The 26,502-nt window shown below is 48.1% G+C and overlaps 1 protein-coding gene across 1 annotated transcript in view; it reads left to right on the top strand.

The window, feature by feature from the left end:
• C12H1orf198 (chromosome 12 C1orf198 homolog) overlaps positions 1–19,642 on the top strand; it is a 35,098-nt gene extending 15,456 nt beyond the window's left edge. Inside the window, exons 2-4 of the mRNA XM_055425832.2 lie at positions 1,398–1,448; positions 13,674–14,201; positions 16,721–19,642. Of these exons, the coding sequence (XP_055281807.2) occupies positions 1,398–1,448; positions 13,674–14,201; positions 16,721–16,777 (636 nt within the window). The 3' untranslated portion in view covers positions 16,778–19,642. The remainder of the gene's footprint in view (positions 1–1,397; positions 1,449–13,673; positions 14,202–16,720) is intronic.
• The last annotated feature ends 6,860 nt before the right edge of the window (positions 19,643–26,502 follow it).

Genomic DNA, 26,502 nt, shown 5'->3' with positions numbered 1-26,502 from the left:
TCACATTTCTACTTTTGGAGGGACACAGTTTGTAAATTGAGGCGTAAATGTGGACTTAACTGCACAGTGGGAACACAGTGGCCCATGTTGCCTCACGTTTTCAGAAGTTTTGCCTGAGAGTCAGGAGTGATAGGAGACATAGTTTAGAGACTGAGGCTGGGGATGGAGTTTGTACTACCAAAAGTGGGCCCTTTGCAGAACTGGGTCGCCTCCTGGAGGAGGGGGAGCCAGGTAACCTACCTCTAGGGGCAGGGAGTGCTTCTGGGTGGGAAGACACCATGTACCTGGGGTGGTGCTTTATGCAAGGACAGCCGCAATTCAATGATTTAATCCCATTTTCAGTCTGGATCGCCCAAGATATCACAGTTTTTGGTTCAGAAAACATGATCCCCAATAGAAGCTGGGCACAGGTGAGACATTTGCTGGTATAGGAATGCAGGTGGAAGGGTGGAGAAGTAGCCAGGGGAAGGAGGTTTTTATAAGCTTTTGTTTAGGCTGGTGGACCCAAGGTCAGATGACTATTTTGAAGGGCTCCTTTTATACTGTTCTGCTTGTGAGGGTCAGAATGATTCTGAGTTTTTATTATAATTGCATTTTATTCATTGACTTGCTGATCATTGCCTTTCACATTTCTGGGAGGCACTTATTAGGATTGTGGGTGGGGTTCAATTTAAAAATTGGATACTGATGTTGACTGCAAATAATTTTCTGACATTCTTTTCATGGTTGTTCAGTTACAAAGTCGTGTGTGACTCTTTTGAGACCTCAGGGACTGCAGCAGGCCAGGCTTCCCCGTCCTTCCCCATCTCCCAGAATTTGCTTAAACTCATGTCCCTTGAGTCAATGATGCCATCCAACCTTCTCATCCTCTGTTGTCCCCTTCTCCTCCTGCCCTCAATCTTTCCCAGTATCAGGGTCTTTGCCAATGTGTTCGAAAGCATTCCTTTCATATGTGACCTCATTTAATCCTCACAACAACCCTGCAAGGCAAGTGTGATTCTCCTTTTACAGATGAGGAAACTGAGGCTCAAAAGGTTAAGTCATCATCCCCCGGCCACGTGGCTAATCACTGGTAGGGCCGAGACCTGAGCCCAGAAGCCCTGTTCCCTTTCTGCTCAGCTTCCCTGTCACCAAGTTTGTCCTGGGATTCCCAGGTGTCCATCTAATATTTGTTTGGCAGGGGACAGGCGTGCCTGGCTGCCTTGGCCCGCAGAGTGATGGGAAGCCTGACCCAGAAGGTCAACACATTCTCTGCAGAGTGTGATGACATCAGGCTTGTTCAGAGCCAGGAGTTGGGATTCTTCCTAACTTTTGGTTCCTCCATGGCCTTGGGTGGTTGTTTGCACAGGGTATGTTTGGGTTTGGATTTCAGATTTATTCTTGAATTTTTATTTCAGGACATAACTTGGCAAGATGAGCACTCTGCCCCTTTCTCCTGGGAAACAAGGGTAAGTTGGATTAAATTTAGATTTGTTTATCTTTTATAAAAAGTGATGTGGTTAGGTATTTTCCTTTCAGAAGTAGGAGGTCAGATGCACCCCCTGCTGGTAGGAAAGGAGAGGAGGTGGGCGGGGCCTGTGCCAGGTTAGGTGCTAGGTTTGGTGATGGATTTAAAGTGAGGGCGTTGGTGGCACAAGGGTCCATATGACAAAGCTTTGAGGGAAGTTTTTGGTGGGGGTGGGATAAGAGCAGCTTTTATTAAAATGAAATCAGAAGGGCAACAGAGAGAGCAAGTTGGGTGATGTAGGGGCAAGAGTGCAGATCCATCAGAATTGCCTGGAAGAGTCAGCTCTAAGGCAGAGAGTCCTGAGTGTGGAAGAGAAGAGGGAGAGACTGTGCTTTGTAGCTTGTGAAGCTGGAATAGCCAGTGGATACACATGGACAACCCAGCCTGGGTCCCTGAATGCCGGTGTCCAGTCATTCATTCATTGCTAGCAGTGTTATCGTTGACGAAGTTGCTTAAGAGTATCAAGCTTCACTGGGTTGATCTATTTCCCCATTCTCCCTAGTTGTCCCAGAACAAGTGCATTAATAAGTAGCAAAATGACCAAAAGGTAGGTGTCTCAAATCTAAGGAAAAAGACCAGGATTCTCTGAATTCTAGAACTTTTGCTGCTGTGTGTTGGAGGGTCCTTTGCATGATGGAGGTGACCATAATGGCTCAGTGCCTGGACTAGGGCTTAGACTTGAGGTCAGATCAGGGCTTTCAATCACTGATACTTTAAGGGGCTTGTTCTTGTCCCTACACTTGTTCATCCCAGTAGAAATGTCCTCCACGGGGCTGTAGGAAGGGTGGGTCAGAGTGGGATGAAGCAATGAGAGGGTCTGCAAGTGACTCAAGTCTGAGCAGTCCTCGCATGGGAGTCTGCGTCTAAGAATAAATGACGGACTTGACAAGGGCCTCGGCAGACCCGGACGGCTGGCGTCCTTGCCCACAGGTGGTGCTGTAACCGGTGCTGACTGCCCCAAGTGATGCGATGCCCTGGGATGAGGAAGCCTGTGACAGTCAGGGCGACTCTCATGTGAGAGTTAGGAGGTGGCTTTGAGAATACTTTCCATTAACGCAGATGAACATGTTCATTCAGCAAGCACAGACTCCTGCCTTCAGGGAACCAGAATGATGGGTCCTAAACGTCCTAAAAATAAAGATGCAGACATCTGCATCCTGTGTGTCTTTTTATTTTTATTTGAATTTCTGAGGCAGATGAATAATCTAAGTCTAAACAGAGGGCAGGGGGAGCGACAGAGTTGTGCCTGGAAGCTGAATCCTTCAGGATATGGACACTGGTTAAGGGGTGGCCGAGGGCGGGTGGGAGGGAGCCAGGGATATGGAGGAGCAGCCTGGAATTGCAGTTTCAGAGCTCTGAAATCCAACAACAAATCCCTTGTCCAGTAACAGGGCAGAGGAAGTTGGAGATGGGTGGAAAGTACGTCGCCACATTGGCATTCATCAGGGCCACCACTGTTCCTTTTCTGTGGGTCCCTCAGGTGGGGACCTGAGAAGCACTAATCCTATAGATGACGTCCAGTAACAGGCAGATGGGCAGTCTGCAGGTCGGGGTGGACAGGGCCACAGAGGGCAGCACAGATGTTCCAGGACTGGGCCATAGGTTTCATGACGTCTCGGTGATGAAGACCGAGAGACTGAGTTAGTTAAAATGCCCAGAGCCCTGCGTGCATTGTACTCCCCTGAGGATATCTGCTCGCATAAGAATTTAGCTTGTTAAATGTTGCCCAGTCGGCCCTTTGTGGGATGGGCTGTTTCTTCTGTTACTAACACAATGCAGATGACGTTCTGGGACAAGGATGGGGCAGCGCGTGGGGCAGCTGCTGTGAATGAGGCTCTGTGTGGGAACAGGTGCCTGGAAAAGGTCTCTAGAACAAAGTGTGCTGACGTAATCCAGCATGGGTTACACTTGTGCTGGTGTTAATTGTCACAGATGGCATCCAGTCTCCTGGGGACCTGCGTAAATCGAGAAGGCTTGGTAGAGTCACGTCGATTTGTTTTGCCCATTTTAACTTGTAACTTTTCAGTAAAAGGTATAGTCTTTGTGGCTCAGAATTCCATTTCATGTTCCCTTCCAGTGAGAGAACCAGCTTATTTCATGAACTGGTAGATCGTCTGTTTGAGCTCTCAAAATCAAACTTATGTGGTTTAAAGTCAGAACGTTGTAGAAGTAACAGAAAGTGTTCCAAGGAGCAAAGGACCGCACCCCTACCCTGTCCTTACCAGTCAGCGTTCCACAGTCACCTCTCCCCAGCCAAAAGTCAAGTGCCTGCCTCCCTGAGTTGTCACACTCTTCCTTAGGACTTAAAGACTCATGAGAACTTCTTTGGAGAGCTGCTTGCAGGAGGCAGGTTAGCCAGAGCAGGCTAGCCAGACCTCCAACTGCAGGTCTGGTGGCCCTTCATCATTTGAAATCTTTGATATATGACAGACACCCCACTGCTTCGTGGCTTGAAACGTTTGTTTCTTTGCTCCTGATTCTGTGGGCCAGTGTTCTGGGCAGGGATCAGCCAGACTGTTCTTCTGCTGGATTTTCCGTGGACCTGTTACCAGACAGCTAATGGGAGCCAGCTGCTCGAGGATAGCCTCTCTTCCATTTTCTGCTGGGGCCACGTGTATCCAGTGAGCTACATGGCAGCTGAAGAGTTCCCCTGGGTGAGAGTGCAGGCCGACAAGGCCTTCCAGGCTTAGGCTTGGGTATCAAAGTGTCCCCTGTGCTTTGTTCTGCTGGTCTAATTGAGGCCTAGTCCAGCTCAGGTTTGGGATTTGAGGACATATATTGCAGCTTCTGATGGACAGCTGCAGAGAATTTGTGCCGTTTTGAATCTAAGACTCCATGCTCTGACAGCCCTCACACCAGATCATTTCATTTGATTGTCTATCATCCACTGATTTTTAAAATTTTTATTTTTAAATTTTAATTGTTATAAAATATATCTGACATAAAATGCACCGTCTTAACCATTTGTGAGCTCACACTGTCATGCAGCCATCGCCACGGTCTGTCTCCAGAAGTCTGTCATCTTCTTAAGCTAAAGCTCTGTTCCCTATAAACAGAAACCCCGCTTCCGCCTCCTCCAGCCCCTGGTAACCATCCTTCTACTTCCTGTCTCTGTGACACCATTCATTGATTTTTCAAAAATTCAGTAGACATTGATTATACATCTACTCTGGGTCAGACATTATGCTTAAACTCAGAGAGGAGTAATCACTTGCTCTCAGAAATCAGTCCAGTAAGGGGATGAGTGCATTTGGGGACAGGAGGACAGCTTTAGGGACACACTCACTCCTTTCGTTATTTTCCCTTATGCAGTTAACACATATCTGCATGCACATTGGTAGATATGATCTCATGACTTCTGCAGCTGTTCGCTTCGGCAGACTTTTTTCCCCTTTTTTCTTTTTTTGGCCGTGCCACACGGCATGTGGGATCTTAATTCCCTGACCAGGGATCCAACCCATGCCCCCTGCATTGGAAGCACAAAATCTTAACCATTAGACCGCCACTTCTGCAGACATTTAGTGACTGCCACTCAGGGCCTAGCTCTTTCTCGGCTCTGACTGCAGAACGGGGTACTTCCCTGGTGGTCCAGTGGCTAAGACTCTACTTTCAATTTAGGGGCACAGGTTCGATCCCTGGTCAGCAGCCGCCAAGAGATTAGCTGAGGCTGGGGTCAGCCTGACCCAAGGTCATGACTGGCACAGAGTTAATCTCAGGGATTTTGGATTTCTTCCCAATTTTTGCACCTCTGCCTAGGCTCCTTCCTTGAGGCTAGCTTGTGGCAGAGGACCTCTGCAGAGACGTGCCAAGGACGGACAAGCTAGTAGTCGTCTGTCCCTGAAAGGCAGCTCTGATCAGGAGAGGCCTTAATGCTGGGCAAGCACCGTCGACCTTCCTTGGCTCCTGCTCAGTCTTCTAGCCTGCCCTCCCCTCCTGGGTTGCTTCCTTCAGAGGCTGTGCCGGGCCTGGGGCCTCTTCCGCATGGAAGGGAGGCTCGGAGGCAGAAGTTCCCGTCGCAGCCGGTGAGGTGCCGTTGGTCGTCTTTCTGCTCATCCGTCAGCCTTGCAGGTGTGCCGGGGCAGAGGGTGCCTGGAGGGCCTCACGGTGGATTCCTGTCTCATGCTCCTGAGGTTTCAAGAGGAAAACACTCAGCCTTGGAATGTTCCACAGAGGGGAGGAGAGGATTCTTGGCATTCCTAGTCCCTCTGGGCTGGGGAGTGTAGAGGAGACTCCTACAGAGGCAGGTCAGGCCCTGGCGCTGGGGAGCTGGACTCTGGGGACCCCAACCCCCACCGTGCTTTCCTCCCCCAGGCTGTCTGGAATTTTCCTTTCTGTCTGCCCGAGTTCTTCCCCTGAGGTTCAACTCCCTCACTGGGGAGAGTAAGTAAGCTGGGTGGGAATCAGCTCCTTGATCTCTAACGGTCAGCGCAGACCATGCCCACAGTAGGGAGGCCTCCTAGCCCCTCTACAGGAGGAGAAGTAAATGCCTGGGCACAAAAGCATCTCCATACACTGAGGTCCACACCAGGGAACTGCAGGCATGACCAAGTCTTCCGCCCCGGGAGGTGAGTGTCCCTGCTCCTGGTGTGGGCCAGGAGAGCGGGGCTGAGAGAAGGCCGTAACTGGCAGGCAGGGGAAATCAATGAAGAGAGATTGGAGCTTGGATCTGCCTGTGGCTTGCAGGCATCTCCTGCCCACGGGGGACAGAAGGGTGTTCCATCAGGTTATCCGTACATGGAGGGTTCCCTGGATTCCCAGTTATGGCTCTGCCTGGCTCTCCCTCTTCACTGCCAGCCCAAAGTTTCTGAGAAGCAGCGGGCCATGGAACCGTACCAACCCCCCCATCACAGCAACAATCCTGCTTGAAGCTCCTCACTGAGATCCCCGTCTCTTCCCGGCAGTGAAGTCTCCCTCCTCTTCTCGATGCCCCTGTGCTGTCTCTCACTTGCCTTCCTGAGATCCAGAGCGGACCTGTGGCCCCCTGCTCTTGACCTTTCCAGACTCTCATGGGTGCAGTAACCTGTCAGCCCCTTCAACCCAGGGCCTAGCCTGCTTCAACCCAAGGGTCCTTCCTGCTGGTCTCTCCTTCAGCCCTGAGCCCTGCCCCACAGACCCGAAGTCTCCTGCTTCCGTGCCTGGCCCAGCCCCCCGCCCCTGCCATCAGCCTGCCCAGTCCCCTGCCTTCCCCATGCAGGTCCAACCCACCTGCAGGCCTAGAGCAGATTCTGTTCCTTATGGTTTGCCCAGTCATCTCAGCAGCCTGGCAGCTCCCACAGGCCCCTGATCTTTGATGACCACCTCGGGGGCATTTCCTTGACAAATCCCGACAACGCGCCCTTTTACTGATGAGGAAACTGAAGGCTGAGTGAGGTGTGTGGGCTGGATGTCCGAGCCCAGACTGTACCCTTCACCCTGAGCTGCAGCCGTCCCCCTCCCGTGTCCCCTCTGAGGAGCACTGCACTGGACGGGCACACATTCGTGCTGTTGGTACTGGTCTTTCCTGGGGCATCTTATCCCTGTGAGGTGACAAGCACCTGGAGGGCAGAGGCTGCTCTTCCCATGCATGACCTGATGACTGCAGCTCCTCACACCCACCTCCTCTTGGGCATCTGTGGGGTTTTCTCTAGGCTCTCGTTGCCATGGAGCCCAACAGCTGGATGGAATGGAGCTGGACTGCCCGTTGTCTGCCCGGCTCCCTGGGAAAACACCCAGGGCCTTGAGATCAGGGGTGGGTGGTCCCAGGCTCTGTCCACAGGCCCCACTTGCCTGGAGGGTCTGACACCGCCAGTCTCAGAGGCTCGGCCTTGCTGCTCTTCTCCAGGTTGTCGTTCTGCTGATTGTGAGACTCTAAGCTTTTAGTATCTTCCCCTCTTCTTCCTCTTCCTTCTTTGGAGGGTGAGGTGGGGAGGATAAATGTTAAATGGTTTGTGAATTTATGAGGATTTGCTCTAGTAAACTATTATATTTTCTAACAATGTTTCTACAGCCTTTGTCTCAACAGTTTAGATCTGCCGCAGGCTGCCAAGCCAAACAGTTAGTTTTGGCTGCCTGCACCGTCCGTTACTGAAATATTACACATTCCTCTCCAGTGAGTGGGGCGTAAAAATAGAGCCTGGGCTCAGTTGTGGTCTTTCTGTTTTTAGAGCAGACGTGGCCAGCTGGGACCCAGGTCCCCACATGGGCAGCTGACACCCAGGCTTGGCCCAGCTGGCGTGAGCCCCCCGCGTGCACAGCCCTGGGCTCTCGCCATCACCTGGGAGGTTGCAGGTGGGGTCCTCAGCATCAGTGTGAGGGGACAGGGCTTCCTGAACACTCCCACCTCTCCCGTCCCAGTCCTCTTGTGTGAGACCGTGGGCTTGAGTCCCCATGGGCTTGCTGTCTGAATCGGGAGCTGTTGACCTTGGGCTGCTTTTTACATGAGGACCCCATTGCTGGACCCAGTTCGGTGTGGCTACTGGGTTCCTGAAAGCTCTTCCTCTGCACCTGGAGAAACTGACTTTTTTCCAGGACGGAGAACATCGCACAAGAGCTTCCTGACTTTCTAGCATTCATCCCAGGCTCTGGAGGCGGTCTCCCTGCTGGCTTGCCAGGTTCCGAGGCTGGGCTGTCCCCTCCTTCTCACTGATTGACTCCAGTGTCAGAAGACCCCCTTTCCTAGCCTCAAGAGTGTGGGGAAAGGTGAGCTCAGAGATCTCACAGGGAGCCTATGGGATAGCACAGTGGCTATACCATGTCCCAGCAGGGAGTGTCTTACTCAGACTGCACGCCTGACAGTGGGCCAGGATGGGGCTCCAGAGTCTCACTGACTTCCGGGCACAGACACTGCCTGCGTGTCCCAGCTGCAGGCACTTGGCTTGTGCCCCTGGTGGCCAGAGGAAGGTGGGAGGGGGCCAGTGCCCAGAGGGTGATACTGACCTCCCCAGGGAGCTGAGGTACCTCTGACCAAGCAGAAGGGGAGCAGAGCCCAGTAGCCTGCGTTTATTGAGCACTTACTATGTGCCAAGTCTGGTCTAAAACCACAGTCCGGGGAGGGAAGGATAATCATTACTCCGTTTTTCCTGGAGAAGAAAAGAGCCCAGTTTTGGGTTGGGTCATTGGTGTGTTTGCCCATTACTGAGAGGAGCAGGTTCCGGGAAGAAGGTTGGTTTTGGCTCTGGTTTTGAGCCAGTGAGCAGAAGCCTCTTCTAAAGTGGACCTGGGGCTTGGGGGACATCCCAGGCGAAAGCGCAGGAGACAGGCCAGGCTGAGTCCCCGTCTGGGAGGGAAGGACTGCCCAGGGCGCTGGAGTCATGGAGCAAAAGCAAGGACGCCTCGTCTAAAGCACAAAGGGAGCTGCGGTGCAGGTGCTGCTTCTGTGTGACCCGGACAACAGTGTCTTTGAAAATGACCTGGACCCATTTTTCACTGTGTCCTGGTCCAGTTTTGCTGGTATTCTGGGGTCTTGGAGCCAAGGAAGATGAACTGTAGTTAGGGAGAAAAAGGCCCTCTGTCCCTCTTCTTTTTCCTTCCCCACCCCTTCCCACCAGGCACGTGTTACTTTGTTTTTTATCTTATTTTTGGCTGCACTGAGTGCTCTTTTTTCCTGCAGGCTTTCTCTAGTTGTGGCGAGTCTGCCCTTTGTTGTGGCATGCCAGCTTGTCATTGCAGTGGCTTCTGTTGTGGAACACAGGCTCTGGGCACGTGGACTTGAGTAATTGGGGTGTGCAGGCTTAGTTGCCCTGTGGCTTGTGGGATCGAACCCATATCCAGGGATCAAACCCATGTCCCCTGCATTGGCAGGCGGATTCTTACTATTGCACCACTAGGGAAGTCCCCAGGCATGTGTTTTCAACACAAACAACAAAACTTTGCCTTCTGGGGCGAGAAGTGGGAAAGAAAGAGACCCTCACCAGTGCAGCTGATCAAAGAGGACTGTTTCTTAAAAGGGGGCTATATGATCATAATTCTATTTGCAGGATAGAAAACCACACATGCCTGCTTAAAAAAAAAAGACTTAGAAGCTGAATTGTATTAGAACTTTATTTCTTCTGTAAGTTCTTATTTTTCCCATTTTCACCTTCAGTTCAGTTCAGCCGCTCGGTCGTGTCTGACTCTTTGCGACCCCATGAATCACCTTAGAGCGCCCCAAACCAGCTAGCCACCCCAATTCAGCATGGCCCTCTCTTCTACTCAGATGTCACCCTCCCCCGAGGAGCTGTCACGAGGCTCTGGTGGCCCAAGGGGCCATGGAAGCCTCCGTGGTTGGATTGCAGTTTGTCACTTCCGGCTCAGTGCTGCTTGGGTGTCCTGATGGAGGGCCTGAAGCAGCCCTGGAGCCACTGCCACTCTCCCCAGAGTCCTTGGCTTCCCTCCCCAGGGTCCTTGGCTTGGCCCACTGCTGCCCTCTGTGTAGACTTGTGTTCAGCCCAGGCTTCCAGGGGCTTCTCCCCACTGGAGAAATGTTGATATTAAAAAAGCTTAAAGTTTGATGAACTGCTCAGTATAAGTACTCTTCTTACCCAACAATTTCCAGATCTATCTCAACTCAGTTCTCTCAGTCTCAATTCCAAGCTGTGTGGTTTTTTCTTTTTTTAGCACTTTGCATATTTAAAGAACTCATCATCTCTATGTCCACATTCTCCCTATATTTTATTGTGGAATTTGGAAATATGTGGGCTTCCCAAGTGGCTCAGCGGTAAAGAATCCGCCTGTAATGTAGGAGACTCACGTTCAGTCCCTGGGTTGAGAAGATCCCCTGGAGAAGGCAATGGCAACCCACTCCAGTACTCTTGCCATGGACAGAGGAGCCTGGCGGGCTTCAGTCCGTGGGGTCTCAAAGAGTCGGACACGACTGAGCATGCACACGCACACATGGAAATGTGGAGTGTTTGAGAATGATTCCCTCAGAAACCTAAAAATCAGACTAGGTTGCTGACATACAGAAATCCTGCTGTATATGAGGATCTCTGGTGTTTATAAAGACATTGTCCATGGCAGCTACTTCTTTTTTATACATGATGTGATGCCCAGCATAGCTGCAAGCCTAGAATCACTTGCTCCAGGTTGGAAACCCAGCCACACAGTCTCTTAATGGACTGTCTCTTAATCTCTTATGTAACGTAGGACAGTTCACTCGTTTGCTCCAAACCTCCATTTTTCTCCTTTGTAGAATAAGAACTTTCTAGATGAAAACCCACCAAGAAAGGAAACTGTGTCTGGTGCACTGAGTGCACTCAGAATCTGCGTTTGTTCTGAGCCCCGGCACCTGAGCGTTGATGTCGTTTCGTGGGTTTTATATCTTACAACCCTGAGCTTCGGTGCAGCCTGTGCTTGTAGCTAGAGTTCCTTGTGGCCTCATCATCTCGAAGGGTGTCCTCTGGCTATCAGAATCTGGGGTTTGAGGAAGAGTCTCAACCAAATAGAACATGTGCAGCTCCCTGGGCTCAGGTCTCCAAGCTTCTGTGGGAAAAGTAGTATTTCCATCCTTGTGCTGACACACATGTTGCAATGGTGAGACTCCTGGGAGAGTGCTGTTTATAAAAACTAGATTGGAATCTCCATTTATTAAGTGAATGTGTATGTATTAAAGTAACAGAGAACCATGTTTTAATAGGGAACCAGTGGCTGCAATTGCTACCCTGATATATAGTGAACAGCATTAAAAATGGAGGCAGCCCCTGACAAATTTGGTATGCACCCAAAATCATGACAGAAGAAAGGTTTAAACCTGGTACTTCACTTCTGGAAATCTGACTAAATGAACTCCAAATGGGGCGAGCTATATACAAGAAGATGTTCAAGGCAGCCTTAATTATAACAACAAAAGTTAGAAGTAGCCAGTTGTCTGATTAGAAGAAAGTGGGAAAGTAGATGGTGGGACAGCCACTGAATGGAATTTCTTTTAAAACCAGTGGTCACGAAGACCACGGCCACCACCGAGGATGGCTCTGAGTCCCGAGAAAACAGTGCCCGAGTCATACGCACAGCAGAACCGCAGCGCCACAGAGCACACGTCTGAGAAAGACGACACGAAAACACAAAAAGAGAGATTATGGAAGAGTGAACGTTTATGAATGTTTTTTTCTAACTCCCCAAATTTTGGCATATAGTTTTAATACTTTTATTATTTTTCTTTTAATATTTATTTATTTGGCTGAGACAGGTCTTAGTTGTGGCATGTGGAATCTTTTTAGTTGTAGCCTATGGGATCTAGTTCCCTGACCAGGGATTGAATCCAGACCCCCTGCACTGGGAACTTGGTGTCCTAGCCACTAGACCATCAGGGAAGTCCTGATACCTTTATTTTATTTATTTATTTTTTTATTGGAGGCTAATTACTTTACAATATTATATTGGTTGGTTTTGCCATACATTGACATGAATCTGCCCTGGGTGTACACGTGTTCCCCTTCTTGAACCCCCCTCGCACCTCCCTCCTTCCCATATCATCTCTCTGGGTCATCCCAGTGCACCAGCCCCGAGCATCCTGTATCATGCGTTGAACCTGGACTGGTGATTCGTTTCACATATGATAATATACATGTTTCAATGCCATTCTCCCAAACCATCCCACCCTCACCCTCTCCCACAGAGTCCCAAAGACTGTTCCATATACCTGTGTCTCTTTTGCTGTCTCGTATACAGGGTTATCATTACCATCTTTCTAAATTCCATATATATGTGTTAGTGTACTGTATTGAAGTCTGAGAACTGATACCTTTATTTTAAAAAGAAGAAGAAGGGAATGTATGCGAGAGTAGAAGTAGAGAGGAATGTTCCCGATTGATTTTAGAGTCATTGAGGTAGCAGATCGCTTGCTCTGTGGGACTTGGGAACAGCCTCCAGGGTGTACTATTGTCAGAGGGGTTAGGTTTCCACCCAGTAATTTGTTGGTCATACAGCTCAACCTTGGCCTTCCCAGGTGGTGCGATGGTAAAGAATCCGCCTGCCAATGCAGGAAACTCAAGAGATGTGGGTTCTGTCCCTGGATTGGGAAGATCCCCTGGAGGAAGAAATGGAAACCCACTCCAGTATTCTTGCCTGGGAAATCCCATGGACAGAGGAGCCTGGTGGGCTAGAGTCCACGGGGTTGCAAGGAGTTGGACGTGACTGAGTATGCCCAGCTCAGCCCTACTGCTTTCAGTGGTTAGCAGGATCAGAAGAAGGCAGTGTCTGGGGGGCTCTTGGATGTGGGGTATGGCCCTGCCCTTGGGGGTTCCCCACCTCACAGGACCAGGATCGGCTGAGAGCAGCAGGGCAACGCTGAGGAGAGCCCCGGAGAGGAAGCCTGTCTTGTCAGCCTCCAGTAACAGACGTCCACTCCCCACAGTTCTGGGGCTAGGGGTCTAAGGTCACAGCGCCAGCAGGTTGGTCCTGAAGACTCCTCTTCCTGATCTGCAGACGGCTGTCTTCTCGCTGTGTCCTTAGGCGGTAGAAAGCGAGCATCTCTCTGTCTCTTCCTATAAGGGCACTAATCCTGTCACGAGGGCTCTACCCTCATGACCTCACCTAAACCTCTTACAGGCTCTGCCTCCAAATACTAACTTTGGAAGTTAGGCCTTCATCTTAGGAATCTGAGGCACACAAACATGCAGTCCTTAACAGGCATGAAGGCAGAGTGTGGGATGGAGGGGCGTGGGGGTGTGTGTGAAATCTTTGTAGCTGCACTGAGGCCTGCCTTTGTCTTTCTTGGTTTAGTCCAGGAAAGCAGGGTCTGACTGCTGGAATTGTTTTCACCCTTGCCGGCTGTCATCGGTCAGGAAGGAAGAGGCCTGTGAGTGGGGACTTGGTTCTGGGTTTGGACCCTCACAGCAGTGCTCTTATGCTGACCGTGTGCCCTTCCTTGTCGTTGCCAAGAGGACAGTCACCCTCCTCAGGAAGGTGTGGGAATCTCTCTTGACAAGCCAGGTGAGCGATCTGCTCACCAACCAGAGGCCTTACTCGTCAGTCAGAGGCAAGGGTCTCAGATGTTTGTAGCGTCCAGAGTGAAGGGCCTTGCTCTCAAAGCTTCCTCCGTGTCTCAGGGATGTGATGGCAGTCCTGCAAATCACTGCTGAGGACAGACAGACGGTTCCAGCAGAGGGACAGCAGGCGCTCGGTTGCCCCTGGGGAGATGTTTGGGCTGGTACACCCATCCTGCTGACTGAAGGTGTTGCTGTACTTCTCCTCCCCTCACCCATCCCGCTAGAGTCAGATGGAGTTCAGCATCTCCTCCTTATCCATCCAAGAGCCGAGCTGCAGCACCGCCGGCGAGCCTAGGCCACCGTCCAAAGCTCCTCAGGGTTCGCAGGCCCTCCGGCCCCCGCAGGGCAGCAAGTCCTCCAGCCTGGACGCCCTGGGTCCTGCCTGGAAGGAAGAGGAGGCGTCCTTCTGGAAGATCAACGCAGAGCGGTCCCGCGGGGAGGGCCCCGAGGCCGAGTTCCAGTCTCTGACCCCCAGCCAGATCAAGTCTATGGAGAAAGGGGAGAAGGTCCTGCCGGCCTGTTACCGGCAGGAGCCCGTGCCAAGGGCCAGGGAGGCGAAGGCGGAGAAGCCCAGCCCCATGTGCCAGGAGCAGCGGGCCGCTCCCAGCGTCAGCACGGAGTGTGAGAGGCCCCAGACCGCCCAGGCCTGCGCCAGCCCCCCAGGCGAAGCCGGCTCCTCTGGGCCCATGGGAAAGCCCCCCTCTCCCGAGGACATGGAGGATGCTCTGTTCCTGGAACCCGTGCCTGTTCAGGTGGGTCCGCTTCAGCCAGGGTCTCCTTGCTGAAGGGACGAGGGCTGCCTCACAGGGGAGGGCGGGCGGGCGGGCCACAGATGCCCATGCCTTCTTCTTCCTCTGCCATCCCTTGGCGGCCTGCTGGGTTGTCACTCAGCTCGGCCACCAACAGACATGCAGGAAATGTGTTCAGTGAGCCTCTCTGGGTGCCGTGACTTGTCTGCCTGCTGTGTGGTCGTGTCTTCAGATGCCCCCCGCCCTTCCCTGCTTGTGTGAGGGCAGGTGACGAAGGATCGTGGGGGCAGTGAGCAGAGGACTCAAGGGGGAAGCTGGCAGTGTGGGTGGGGTTTGAATGCCAGCTCCACGCAGGGGCCTGGGAGGCTGGGCTGCTCTGTGGGTGAGGAAAGGAGCTGCAGGTGTCCTGAGGGCACATGGGGAAGCAGGCAGGACCCCCAAACATCCACCAGGAGCAGCTGTGCTTGTTTGTAGATCACAGGAGACTCACTTCAGTAGTGATGGGCAGCTTCTCATTTCCAAGCAGAACAGAGTTAGGTGTCCCAAGTGCAGTCCTAAGGAAAGGACTTCTTTCTGGGGATGCAGGAGAAGGAAAAGAAAGATCTGAGAGGTTCACTGCCGAGGTGCAGTGAGTCGTGAAGAAAGGGCCCTGCAAGAGAACAGGCAGTGTGAGTGGCTTCTCCATGTTTTCCCAGTGTTGTGGAGCACTGACTTTTGTTAGCTGGTCTTCGTTACTTGAGAAAATTCAGCAAAGAGAAAAGAAAATATTTAGTTTGGACTTTAAACAGAGCTAGTGTTGAAGGATCACCCAAATCCAAAATAAATAAATAAATAAGTTTGTGTGTGCGCGCGCGTGCGTGCACATGTGCGCACAGTAAGTCACTTTAGTTGTGTCTGACTCTTTGCAACCCCGTGGACTGTAGCCCACCAGGCTCCTCTGTCCATGGGATTCTCCAGGCAAGAAATACCGGCATGGGTTGCCATGCCCTCCTCCAGGGGATCTTCCCAATCCAAGGATTGAACCCACGTCTCCCATGGCTCCTGCATTGCAGGTGGATTCTTTACTGCTGAGCCACCAGGGAAGCCCAAATAAACAGATAGTGCTATTTCAGAGGTAGCCTGTGGTTTTGAGACATTGTTTTATAATGAACAAAGAGATACTTGGACAAGGCACGTCTGAGAGCCATTTCTGGGGGAAGATGGTGGCCTACTCGTGGACCTGGGTGAGGCAATGAGCAAGGCTTTGTTCATGGAGATGGATGGCACGTCCCCGAGCTTTACCGCTTCCTGACCTTTAGAGCTTTTCCGGATGGGCTGCAGTGCTTGCTTAGCTCTAGGGAGGCGCAGGGAGTACGGCCATGGGGTGAAGGAGGCCCCCGGGCCCCCCAGGAGCACAGCCTTGTGATGCTGGCCCTGAGGCTGCCTTCCTGCCCAGTGGTTCCCTCTCACAGACTCAGGAAGCCCACTGCTCTCTTGAGTCTGCAGTGGGGTCTTCCTCTGAGGGAAGCATTTATATAAGATATGTGAGAATCTTAATTGTAAAGAGGTGCAGGAGAGTGTTTATGGGGGTGGGGTGGAATGTGGGACAGAGCCCATGAAATCCTCTGAAAGAACTGATTTCTGACTGCAGAGCACAGAGTGGAATGCTGCTGCACTGAGAACGCTGGTAGGAAACCAGAACAAGGAATGTACGCCTGAACCCCTTTGGCTTTTCAAGCTCTGGCTCAATCTGAGGGGCAGCACAGGCCTGAGACCTGCCTCAGGGGAGCTGCTTAGCCCATTAATTCTGTTGCCTCTGTGGCAGCGCCTTCCATCAGCAGCATGTGGAGGGCGCAGGCTCAAGGCTCCCTTGCCCAGGAAGGCTGCAGCCACCAGGTAAACAGGTACTTGTGTTAGACCCAGCAGAAGGGTCTCTCAGGTGGCTGGTGGAAGCCTGTGAAAGTGTGTCTGAATCAGCTCACAGATGGCCCTTTAAACCAACCCCATGTCTTGTAAGTGGGCAGGCTGTGACCTGAAGAATGGTCCTGGGTCAGGGAAAATCACTCCAGAACCTGCCACACTTCTGAAAGAAAGAAGTTGTATATCCTTTTTCCCTATTTTTCACTCCCTCAACTTGGTAATTTGTTTTGTCTGTCACTGTGTATGTGTGTTTCATATTAGAAAGACTATCTTCCTAACTTGTTCTCTTACTCCACGGGTGACTAAATTTAAATTACATGCCCCTCATTCAGAAATAGAAAAGATACATTTTCTCCTTTTCTCACCAGGTGGGGTCTACAGGCTGCCCTCAGGCGTGCCTGGGGACAGAAAGGGATACGTGTTGGATCCTGGCAGAGTTTGGCTTGCACTGAGCTTTATTTAATTTTCTGGTTCCGAGCACTGAGGCAAATTGAGGTCAGGGAGCCTCTGAGACGGAAGTACACTGTTTCATTTGGGTCATTTTAAATGAGATGCTGTTTTTAGATTGTGCTGACTTGAAAAAAGCCTCATGCCTTACTTTGGTGTTTTTGTCCCTTCTACAGGTCAGCTCAAGTAATGTCATCTTGAAGACAGGATTTGATTTTCTGGACAACTGGTAAAGTGGATTAGACAGAACAAACAAATCAAGAATCCCCAAGTATTTTCCAAAGTGGTGTGGTGAAGGGGGAGATTAAACAAAAGGGCAGCGTTCCCACTCTTTCCAGAATCATTTGGAAGCTGGTTCATGTTGCCTTGGCCAGCTCTCCAGATTTTTCCCTTTTTGGTAAGACAGATATCTGTGCTATTTTCAACAATATGATAACATAAGTTTTACATCTGGAATTTTTTAAAACTCTTCAGTTCAGTTCAGTCGCTCAGTCGTGTCTGACTCTTTGCGACCCCATGAGGGATTCAGTAAATCTTAAAAATAAAAGCTGTGCCCTAGCTCTACCCAATTTTCTCCCTCCTTCGAGAAAGAGTTTTCTCAACCATGTCACAGAAGTCATAGAGTGATTCCCACCTCCTCTCTGCCCCCACCCTTTTAAAAATGCACGGGGCTCCTTTTGACGGGTGGCTGTCGAGGATGTTCTCAGTAGTCATGGCGCTGGGCGCCCGCTGTGACCACAGGGAGACCTGCCTGCCCCTGAAGCCCACACCCGCAGCCCCCGCTGTCCGGCTTCCCGTGCGAAGCCACGCCTCTTCCTCTGCGGAAGCCATGCCCCTGTATCGCGTGCCACCCTTCACTCTGCATCACTTGCAGGAAACGGATCATGGGCACGTGGCAGAGGTCGTCTTTAAACTGCCTGCCATGCTACTTACTCAGACTCTTCATCTTTATTTAACAAGTTGCATGTTTTAAAGTTTTGTATTAACTTTACATGATTTTGTATCTAGATTTTGCAGTTATAGGGCTACCGCTTTTCTTGGGTTTGTACCAGTTTCCCTTTGGAAGTTCTTTGCTACTTTACTGACCTTTTAGGTGTTTTCTGTCCTGGGCATCTCCAGGAGTCAGGACAGATGACAGGCATTGCTGGAAGATCAGGCTGTTCTGATTAGTTGCATTGGAACCTTCTGGTGTGAAGCTGGCAGGGACAGCGTATGTCCTTCATCCCAAGGACTGGTCAAGCTGTGTCACGATGGACCCTCCCTCAATCCTGACCACTGACGGAAGTGGAGTCGTTTCTGCGTGGCCCCAGCGGCGCCCCCTGGAGACCTTCGTGGTCATGGCAACAGCATCTCCTGGAGGTGGACTTGGCTGCCTGCTGTGGTCTCTGCTGCTGGGGAGGTGGGGAGGGGGGGCGGGTTAGGGCAGCTCTGAGCCTACGCAGAAGGCCAAGGTGTCCTCCACCCAAGATGGGATGGTGTAGAGTCAGAGGAGAGCCCCTGCCCAGTGACCACAAGTGGTGTGAGCCTGTGATACATGCCCTGGCCTGATCTCCATGTTGCCTCTCACTGTGTTCTCACCTGACGCCTTAATCCCTGCAAATCCTGCCAGTGAGCACCTGGTTTCAGTATGAAAGTGTGTCTTTTTAAAATGCCTTTCTGTTTCATATGACATTCTGAAATTATTTCTAGAATATTTTATCTGGCTCAAAGTTAAAGCCCATGGCAGCTTGTTTTTTTCCCAGTTTCTGCCAAAACTGTGGCCTAGCCAGCTTTTGGCCTGGTTTCTGCCAATTGCATTATGTCCCTAAACCTCATTTGGCTCCTTGGGGTCTTGAGTTTGACCTTCCTCCTCTGGTGACTGACTGTACTGTGGTGAACACAAGTTCTTTCTGCCCTGTTTAAATAGAGTTGAAACATCCAAGGGAAAAGATTCCTAGCATGGTGATGAGGGGGAAAGATTCCTAGAAATCCCAGCTGGAATTGCACAGCTGGGTACCAGCCCTGAAGGTTAACTACTGAGTTTCAGAGCTGGGCTTGCCACCTGTCTCCACTTCCAGCTTTGAGCGCAGTGGATTATCTTAGAACCCATGCTTAAGGAAAAAAGATGTCCAGAAGTTGCATTCCTTAGTGTTGGCATATCAAGAAAGAAGGATCTGTGTCCTGGGACAGTTAGCCAAGGTGATCTATCTATTCTTTTGAGAGAGAACTCTAATTTCTTTTCCATTTTCTTATAAAACCCAGTATTCCCATCCAGTTCTGGTAGTTGAGGGGATTTGGGGATTATTGAAAGGTTCTGCCTCTTTTATCATCATGTGGGGTCCAGTACCCAGTGGTATTCAGGTCTCTGTAACAATGTCTAAAGTTTCATAAAGGTACAGCCTCCTGAGATTAAATGTAAAATCACAGTTTGGGAAATCCTAGAGGGAGTTCTGCAATTGTGTTGCTTTGCTTTGCAAAGAATGAAAACTTGAGAGGGAGAGGTGATGCCTGGAGGACGCATGCTCGTGGGTCACCATCCTGCCTGAACTGCAGGTTCTCCCCTGAACCCTGGGCAGTCCATGGTAAGATAATGCCTTTCACCATCCTCCTGGGAATCTATGTTTGGTATGTCCAAGTAAGGGAGAATTAAACTCAGGTTTGCCACCTTTTTTTTTTTTTTTTTTGCCACATATCAAGATGGCATTTCTAAAACCAGACGTTTATATTATTTTAAAAATTCACACTTTTAAGTTGAAGCCTAATTTGGTTTTGCATCCTTCCTCCTTCATCTTGGCCGCTCTGTTGTCTGCGCCTGAGTTTTAGCTCAAGGATTCAGTGTCTTGCTTTGGGTGACTGTAACTGCAACATCTCCACCAGGAAGTTAGAAGCCAGTCTCAGTTCTTTCACTTGGGATCCCTTCCCACTTCTGCCTTCTGGGTTTAGGGGTGCCACCTGCTTTGGGAACAGTGGGGCATGGCATCCAGCCCCATTGCACCCCCGTGGGTGTCAAAACAGCCTGTTCTTTGATACACATTTTCAAAAATGAAAAATTCTTACTGACTACTTGTACCTTGGTTGTATTTTGTATTAACAGCCTTTAATAAAGCCATTTAACCTTTGTTCAGTGTGTCTCTTTGGGACCCCTGCTGGAGTTAGAAAGCCTGCCAGGATGATTGCTGTTGAACCCAGAGGGGAATAAAAGGATTCATGCTAGTTAAGCCAACTTGAAACCTTGCTTCAGCAGGCCCACTTTGCGCTGTCCTGCCTTGGCCCTCAGGTTAGTGGAAAGCAGTAGCCGAGGTGCACGGCCCCCAGCAGAAGAGGTGGGCAGTGTCCCGGAGAGCTCTCATACGGCCCTCCTGTGACATGGAACCCAGGGCGTGTCTTTCCAAGACCAGCTGATGGCATCAAGTGAGTGACTCAGAAGGGCAGATGCCATCTTCCCCCAAAGCTTTCACCTTGAATGTGATTGAACCTGATTTTTCTTGAAAGAAATATAAACATGGCTCGTGAATTCTATTTTGTTCATTAAGGTGCAGGTGGTAGGTTACCAGCTGTAGATTGCCAGAATGTTTAGATGTCGGTTTTTAAAACTAATACCCTCTTAGTACCATTTTTCTAGACAGCATATACATGTGTCAATGTATGATATTTGTTTTTCTCTTGACTAAGTCTGTATAACAGGCTCTAAGTTCATCCACCTCCTACTTGCAGGGCAGGAGTAGAGAAGCAGACATAGAGAACAGATTTGTGGACACTGCAGGCTAAGGAGAGGGTGGAACGAATTGACTGAGTAGCACTGAAACATATACATTACCATATGTAAAGTAGATAGCCAGCGGGAAGTTGCTGTATAGCCTAGGGAGCTCAACCCAGTCCTCTGTGACAACCTAGGGGGGTGAGACGGGGTGTGGGGTGGGAGGGAGCTTCAAGAGGGAGGGGGCGCATGTGTACTTATGGCTGATTCACATTCCTGTATGGCAGAAACCAACACAACATTGTAAAACAATTCTCCAATTAAAAATAAAAAAACTAATGCCCCCTCAAGAAAATGGGGGTTCTAGGTGTCAGACTTCTAAGTTTTCATGCATGGTGGGGCCTTGCTGACCATAGATTTTTGGGTGAGCAAGTGATTGTACTTGCTGACTGTTCGGTATCACAGTGATTTGATGAAGTGTGTGGACCAGCAAGTGTATGTATGTGTGTGACAAGAGGCAAAGTAGGTTTCCCCTCGGTTTGGCAACCGTTTTGGTAGCTCAGTATGTGCAAACAACATAGCTACCTAAGGAAATAAGTGTTTCTATGCAAGAGGGAGCCATCAGCATAGACACAAAATATATCTGGGTGTATTCCACACTTCGCAGCCCAGAGGAAAGATGTTGAATCTGGGGGACAAGAACGCTCTCGGGTGTGGGGTGGGGGTATTCACAGGGGCTTGTCTAGAAATTTTCATTGGTCTGATCATATGCTTAGATGTAATCTAATGAACTTACAGGTGCCTTGATCCCAAAGGTGGGGGGGCACCATAGGGAGTCAGTGATTCTGAATCCACCAAAACTCAGGTAGAAAGCAAATGAGCAATTCTGAATATAAAATTAAAAATTAACAGCAGCAATACCAACTAGAAACACAAATAAAAGGAAATCAACTTATAATGAGAATTGAAAATACAAGGTATCCAGGAATCAACTTTACAAGTATGCAAAGACTTTTTACAAAGAAAACTGTAAAAGGAAAATAGAAGGTGTAGAAAAAGAGCTGAATAATCCTACGTGGGATAACAATATTATAAAACTTCATTTTCTTCCAATCATTTTATAAAGTTAGTGTAGCCTCAACAAAAATTGCAGTTGGGCATTTGGGGAAATTGGATAGATTTACACTAAATTGTAGGTGAAAAATAATAGTTCACTGAAAAATGAGAGAGGCCGTGTCTGTCAGTTATGAAACGTGTTTATGGGTGTTGGTTCAGGAATAGATTATTAGATCAATTCAGAGCTTGGGGATAAATGCACCCATTAAAGGAGACTTAATTTACAATCAAAGTGACACCAGAAATTGGCAGGGGAAAGGAGGATTCACTATAGGAGATATCAACATGGATTCTTACACAATTCTACATAGAAGGTGGACTCCATAACGATTAAAGACCAATTTAGATAAATGTGTAAAGCTAATAGAGCGAAATGTCTCGTGACCTAGGGCAAGAGCACGGAAGGACTTATTTAGTAAAAGTTCAAAAGCACAAACCATAAAGCAAAATACTGATGAATCTCACACATGAAAATTAAGGATTTCTGTCAGTGAAGTACAATTTCAGTAGCGTTAGTGGAGAGGATGGAAGAAGATATGCGCAATATCAAGTCCAATAATGGACAAGTACTAAGAGTACATACGGGACTTTCCTGGTGGTCCAGTGGTTAAGAATCCGCCAGTCAAAGCAAGGGACATAGGTTCGATCCCTGGTCCAGGAAGATCCCACATGCTGCAGAGCAACTAAGCCCGTGTTCCACAGCTACTAAAGCCCACACACCTACAGCCTGTGCTCCACAACAAGAGAGGCCACTGCAATGAGAACCCTGAGCACTGCACCTAGAGAGTAGCCCCCACTTGCTGCAACTAGAGAAACCCACATGCAGCAACGAAGACCTGTGCAGCCAAAAATAGATAAAAAGTACAAAGGGCAGTCTTACAAATCAACAAAAAGAGGCCAGCAACCTTAACAGAATTCACATTACAGAAAATCCTTAAAAACTGTCAAGCATATGAGAAGTTGCTTAAAATAGTTGATAATCAGAGGGGGAAAGTTGCTCGATAATGTCGAGTGTTGGCAGAAATGGGATAGAGCACTGGTTCTCAACCTTGGGTGATTTTGCTCTCCTTGGGGAACTTTGGTAGTGTGGGAAGACATTTTTTTTTGTCACCACACCTGAGGGTGAGCCTGCTGTCGGCATCTAGTAGGTAGAAGCCAGAGATGCTGCCAGACATCCCAGAGTACACAGGACAGCCCCACAACAAAGGATGTCATGCTATGGCATGCTAAGTCGCTTCAGTCAAGTCTGACTCTGTGCAACCCTGTGGACTGTAGCTTGCCAGGCTCCTCTGTGCATGGGTTTCTCCAGGCAAGAATAGTGGAGTGGGTTACCATGCCCTCCTCCAGGGGATCTTCCCAACCTAGGGACTGAACCTGCATCTATTAAGTCTCCTGCATAGGCAGTCATGTTCTTTACTATTAGCGCCACCTGGGAAGCCTACAACAAAGGACGCTGCTGCTGCTGCTAAGTCACTTCAGTCATGTCCGACTCTGTGTGACCCCATAGACGGAAGCCCACCAGGCTCACCTGTCCCTGGGATTCTCCAGGCAAGAACACTGGAGTGGGTTGCCATTTCCTTCTCCAATGTGTGAAAGTGAAAAGTGAAAGTGAAGTCGCTCAGTCGTGTCCGACCCTTAGCGACCCCATGGACTGCAGCCTACCAGGCTCCTCCATCCATGGGATTTTCTAGGCAAGAGTACTGGAGTGGCTTGCCATTGCCTTCTCCGACAACGAAGGATAAGCTAGTCCAAAATGTCAGTACTGCTGAGGTTGAGAAAACCTAGGATAGAGGAACTGTACAGCCATTTGTCAAGAATAATCTGGTGCTATTTCACCAAACCGAGTGTCCCCTATTCTGGGACTCCGCTGTTCCCCTCCAGGACATGTCTTAAGGAAGTTCTCAATGAGGTACTTAAGGAAATATGTACAGGGCTGTTCACTGCAGTGCTGTATGTGGGAGTCAGAGGCAAGCTAGATGTCATTGGGAAGATGGTTAGATAAAATGTGATGGACCATCAAAACAGAAAATAAGGAAACACATGTCTTAAATGATACATTAGATGAGCTGGGTCTCATTGATATCTTCGACATTCCATCCAAATGCAGAAGAATACACCTTCTCCTCAAGGGCACATGGAACATTCTCCAGGGTAGACCACATCTTGGGTCACAAATAAAATCTCAGTAAATTTAAGAAAATTGAAGACATATCAAGCGTCTTCTCTGACCACGACACTATGAGACTAGATATCAATTACAAGAAAAAAACTAAAAAACACAGACACATGGATATTGAACAATATGTTTCTAAATAACCAACAGGTTACTGAAGAAATCAAAAGGGAAATAAAAAAATTTCTAGAAACAAATGACAATGAAAACACGACAACTCAAAACCTATGGGATGCAGCAAAAGCAGTTCTAAGAGGGAAGTTTATAGCAATACAATCCTACCTCAAGAAACAAGAAACACATCGAATAGACAACTTAACTTTACACCTAAAACAACTGGAAAAACAAGAAAAAAAAAAACCCCAAAATTAGTAGAAGGAAAGAAATCATAAAGATTAGGGCAGAAATAAAAAGAAATGAAAGAAACGATAGAAAGATTAATAAAACTAAAAGCTGGTTCTTTGAGGAGATAAACAAAATTGACAAACCTTTTGCCAGACTCATCAAGAAAAAAAGAAGAATCAAATAAACAAAATTAGAAGTGAAAAAGGAGAGGCTAAAACAGACAATGCAGAAATACAAAGGACTGTAAGAGAGTATTATGAACAACTATATGGCAATAAAATGGATAACCTGGAAGAAATGGACAGATGCTTAGAAAAGTTCAATCTTCCAAGACTGAACCAGGAAGAAATAGAAATTATGAACAACCCAATTACAAGCACTGAAATTGAAGCTGTGATAAAAAATCTCCCAAAAACCAAAAGCCCAGGGCCAGATGGCTTCACAGGAGAATTCTATCAAACGTTTAGAGAAGACCTAAAGTCTATCCTTCTAAAACTCTTTCAAAAAATTGCAGAGGAAGGAGCACGTCCAAATTCACTCTATGAGGCCACCATCACCTGATACCAAAGCCAGACAAAGAGACACAAGAAAGAGAACTGCAGCCAGTATCACTGATGGACATGGATGCAAAAACCCTCAGCAAAATCTTAGCAAACAGAATTCATCAGCACATCAAAAAGCTCACACACCATCATCAAGCTGGGTTTATACCAGGGATGCAAGGGTTCTTCAATATATGCAAATCAATCATTGTGATACACCATACTAACAAATTGAAAGATAAAAGCCGTATGATAGTCTCAACAGATGCAGAAAAAGCCTTTGACAAAATCCAGCACCCATTTATGATTAAAACTCTTCAAAAAATGGGCATATAAGGAACCTCCCTCAACATAATAAAGGTCATATATGATAAGCCTACAACAAACATTATTCTCAAGGGTGAAAAACTGAAAACATTCCCCCTAAGATCAGGAACAAAACAAGGGTGTCCACTTTCACCACTATTATTCAACATAGTTCTCAAAATCCTAGCTACAGCAATCAGAGAAGAAAAAGAAATAAAAGAAATCCAGATCAGAAAAGAAGAAATAAAACTCTCACTGTTTGCAGGTGACATGATACTGTACATAGAAAACCCTAAAGATAGTATCAGAAAATTACTAGAGCTAATCAGTGAATTTAGCAAAGTTGCAGGATACAAAATCAGTACACAGAAATCACTTGCATTTCTATATTCTAACAATGAAAAATCAGAAAGAGAAATAATGGAATCAGTCCCATTCACCATTGCAGCAAAAAGAATTAAAGATCTAGGAATAAACTCACCTAAGGAGACAAAAGAACTGTACACAGAAAATTATGACACTGATGAAAGAAATCAAAGATGACATAAACAGATGGGGAGATATTCCATGTTTCTGGGTAGAAAGAATCAATATCGTGAAAATGACTATACTACCAAACACAATCTACATATTCAGTGTAATCCCTGTCAAATTACCAAGGGCATTTTTCACAGAACTAGAACAAAAAATTTCACAATTCATAAGGAAACACAAAAGACCCAGAATAGCCAATGCAGTCTTGAGAAAGAAGAATGGAACTGGAGGAATCAACCTTCCTGACTTCAGATTATACTACAAAGCTACAGTCATCAAGACGGTATAGTGCTGGAACAAAAACAGAAATATAGACAAATGGAACAAGATAGAAAGCCCAGAAATAAACCCATGCACCTGTGAGTACCTTATTTTTGACAAAGGAGGCAAGAATACACAATGGGGCAAAGACAGCCTCTTCAATAAATGGTGCTGGGAAAACTGGACTGGTACATGTAAAAGAATGAAATTAGAACACTTCTTAACACCAAACACAAAGATAAACTCAAAATTAATTAAAAACCTAAATGTAAGACCAGAAACTGTAAAACTCTTAGAGGAAAACATAGGCAGAGCATAAATGCCTATGACATAAATCAAATGACATCAAATTTTGGCATGCATCAATAAATCGATGACATAAATTAAAGCTAGATCCTCTATGACCCACCTCCTAGAGTAATGGATATAAAAACAAAAGTAAACAAGTGGTACCTGATTAAACTTAAAAACTTCTGCAGAGCAAAGGAAACTATAAGCAAGGTGAAAAGACAACCCTCAGGAAGGGAGAAAATAATAGCAAATGAAACAACTGACAAAGGATTAATTTCCAAAATATAAAGGCAGCTCATACAACCCAGTGAAAAACTGGGAAAAAGACCTAAACAGATATTTTTACAAAGAAGATGTACAGACAAACACATGAAAAGATACTCAACATCTCTCATTATCAGAGAATTGCAAATCAAAACTACAACAAGTTATCACCTCACACCAGTCAGAATGGACACAATCAAAGAGTCTACAAACAATAAATGCTGGAGAGGGTGTGGAGAAAAGGGAATGCTCTTGCACTGCTGGTGGGAATGTAAACTGATACAGCCCCTATAGAAGACGGTATGGAGATTCCTTAAAAAACTAGGAATAAAAGCACCGTAGCACCATATGACCCAGCAATCCCACTCCTAGGGATATACCCTGAGGCAACCAAAATTGAAAAAGACACATGTATCCCATTGTTCACTGCAGCACTATTTACAACAGCTA

This window comes from Moschus berezovskii, chromosome 12 (assembly GCF_049115385.1).
Source record: "Moschus berezovskii isolate FMDL1 chromosome 12, NW_MosBer_1.0, whole genome shotgun sequence".
Classification (NCBI taxonomy): Eukaryota; Metazoa; Chordata; class Mammalia; order Artiodactyla; family Moschidae; genus Moschus; species Moschus berezovskii.
Note: the sequence above shows the minus strand (reverse complement) of the source record. Positions and strands in the feature narration are given on the sequence as shown.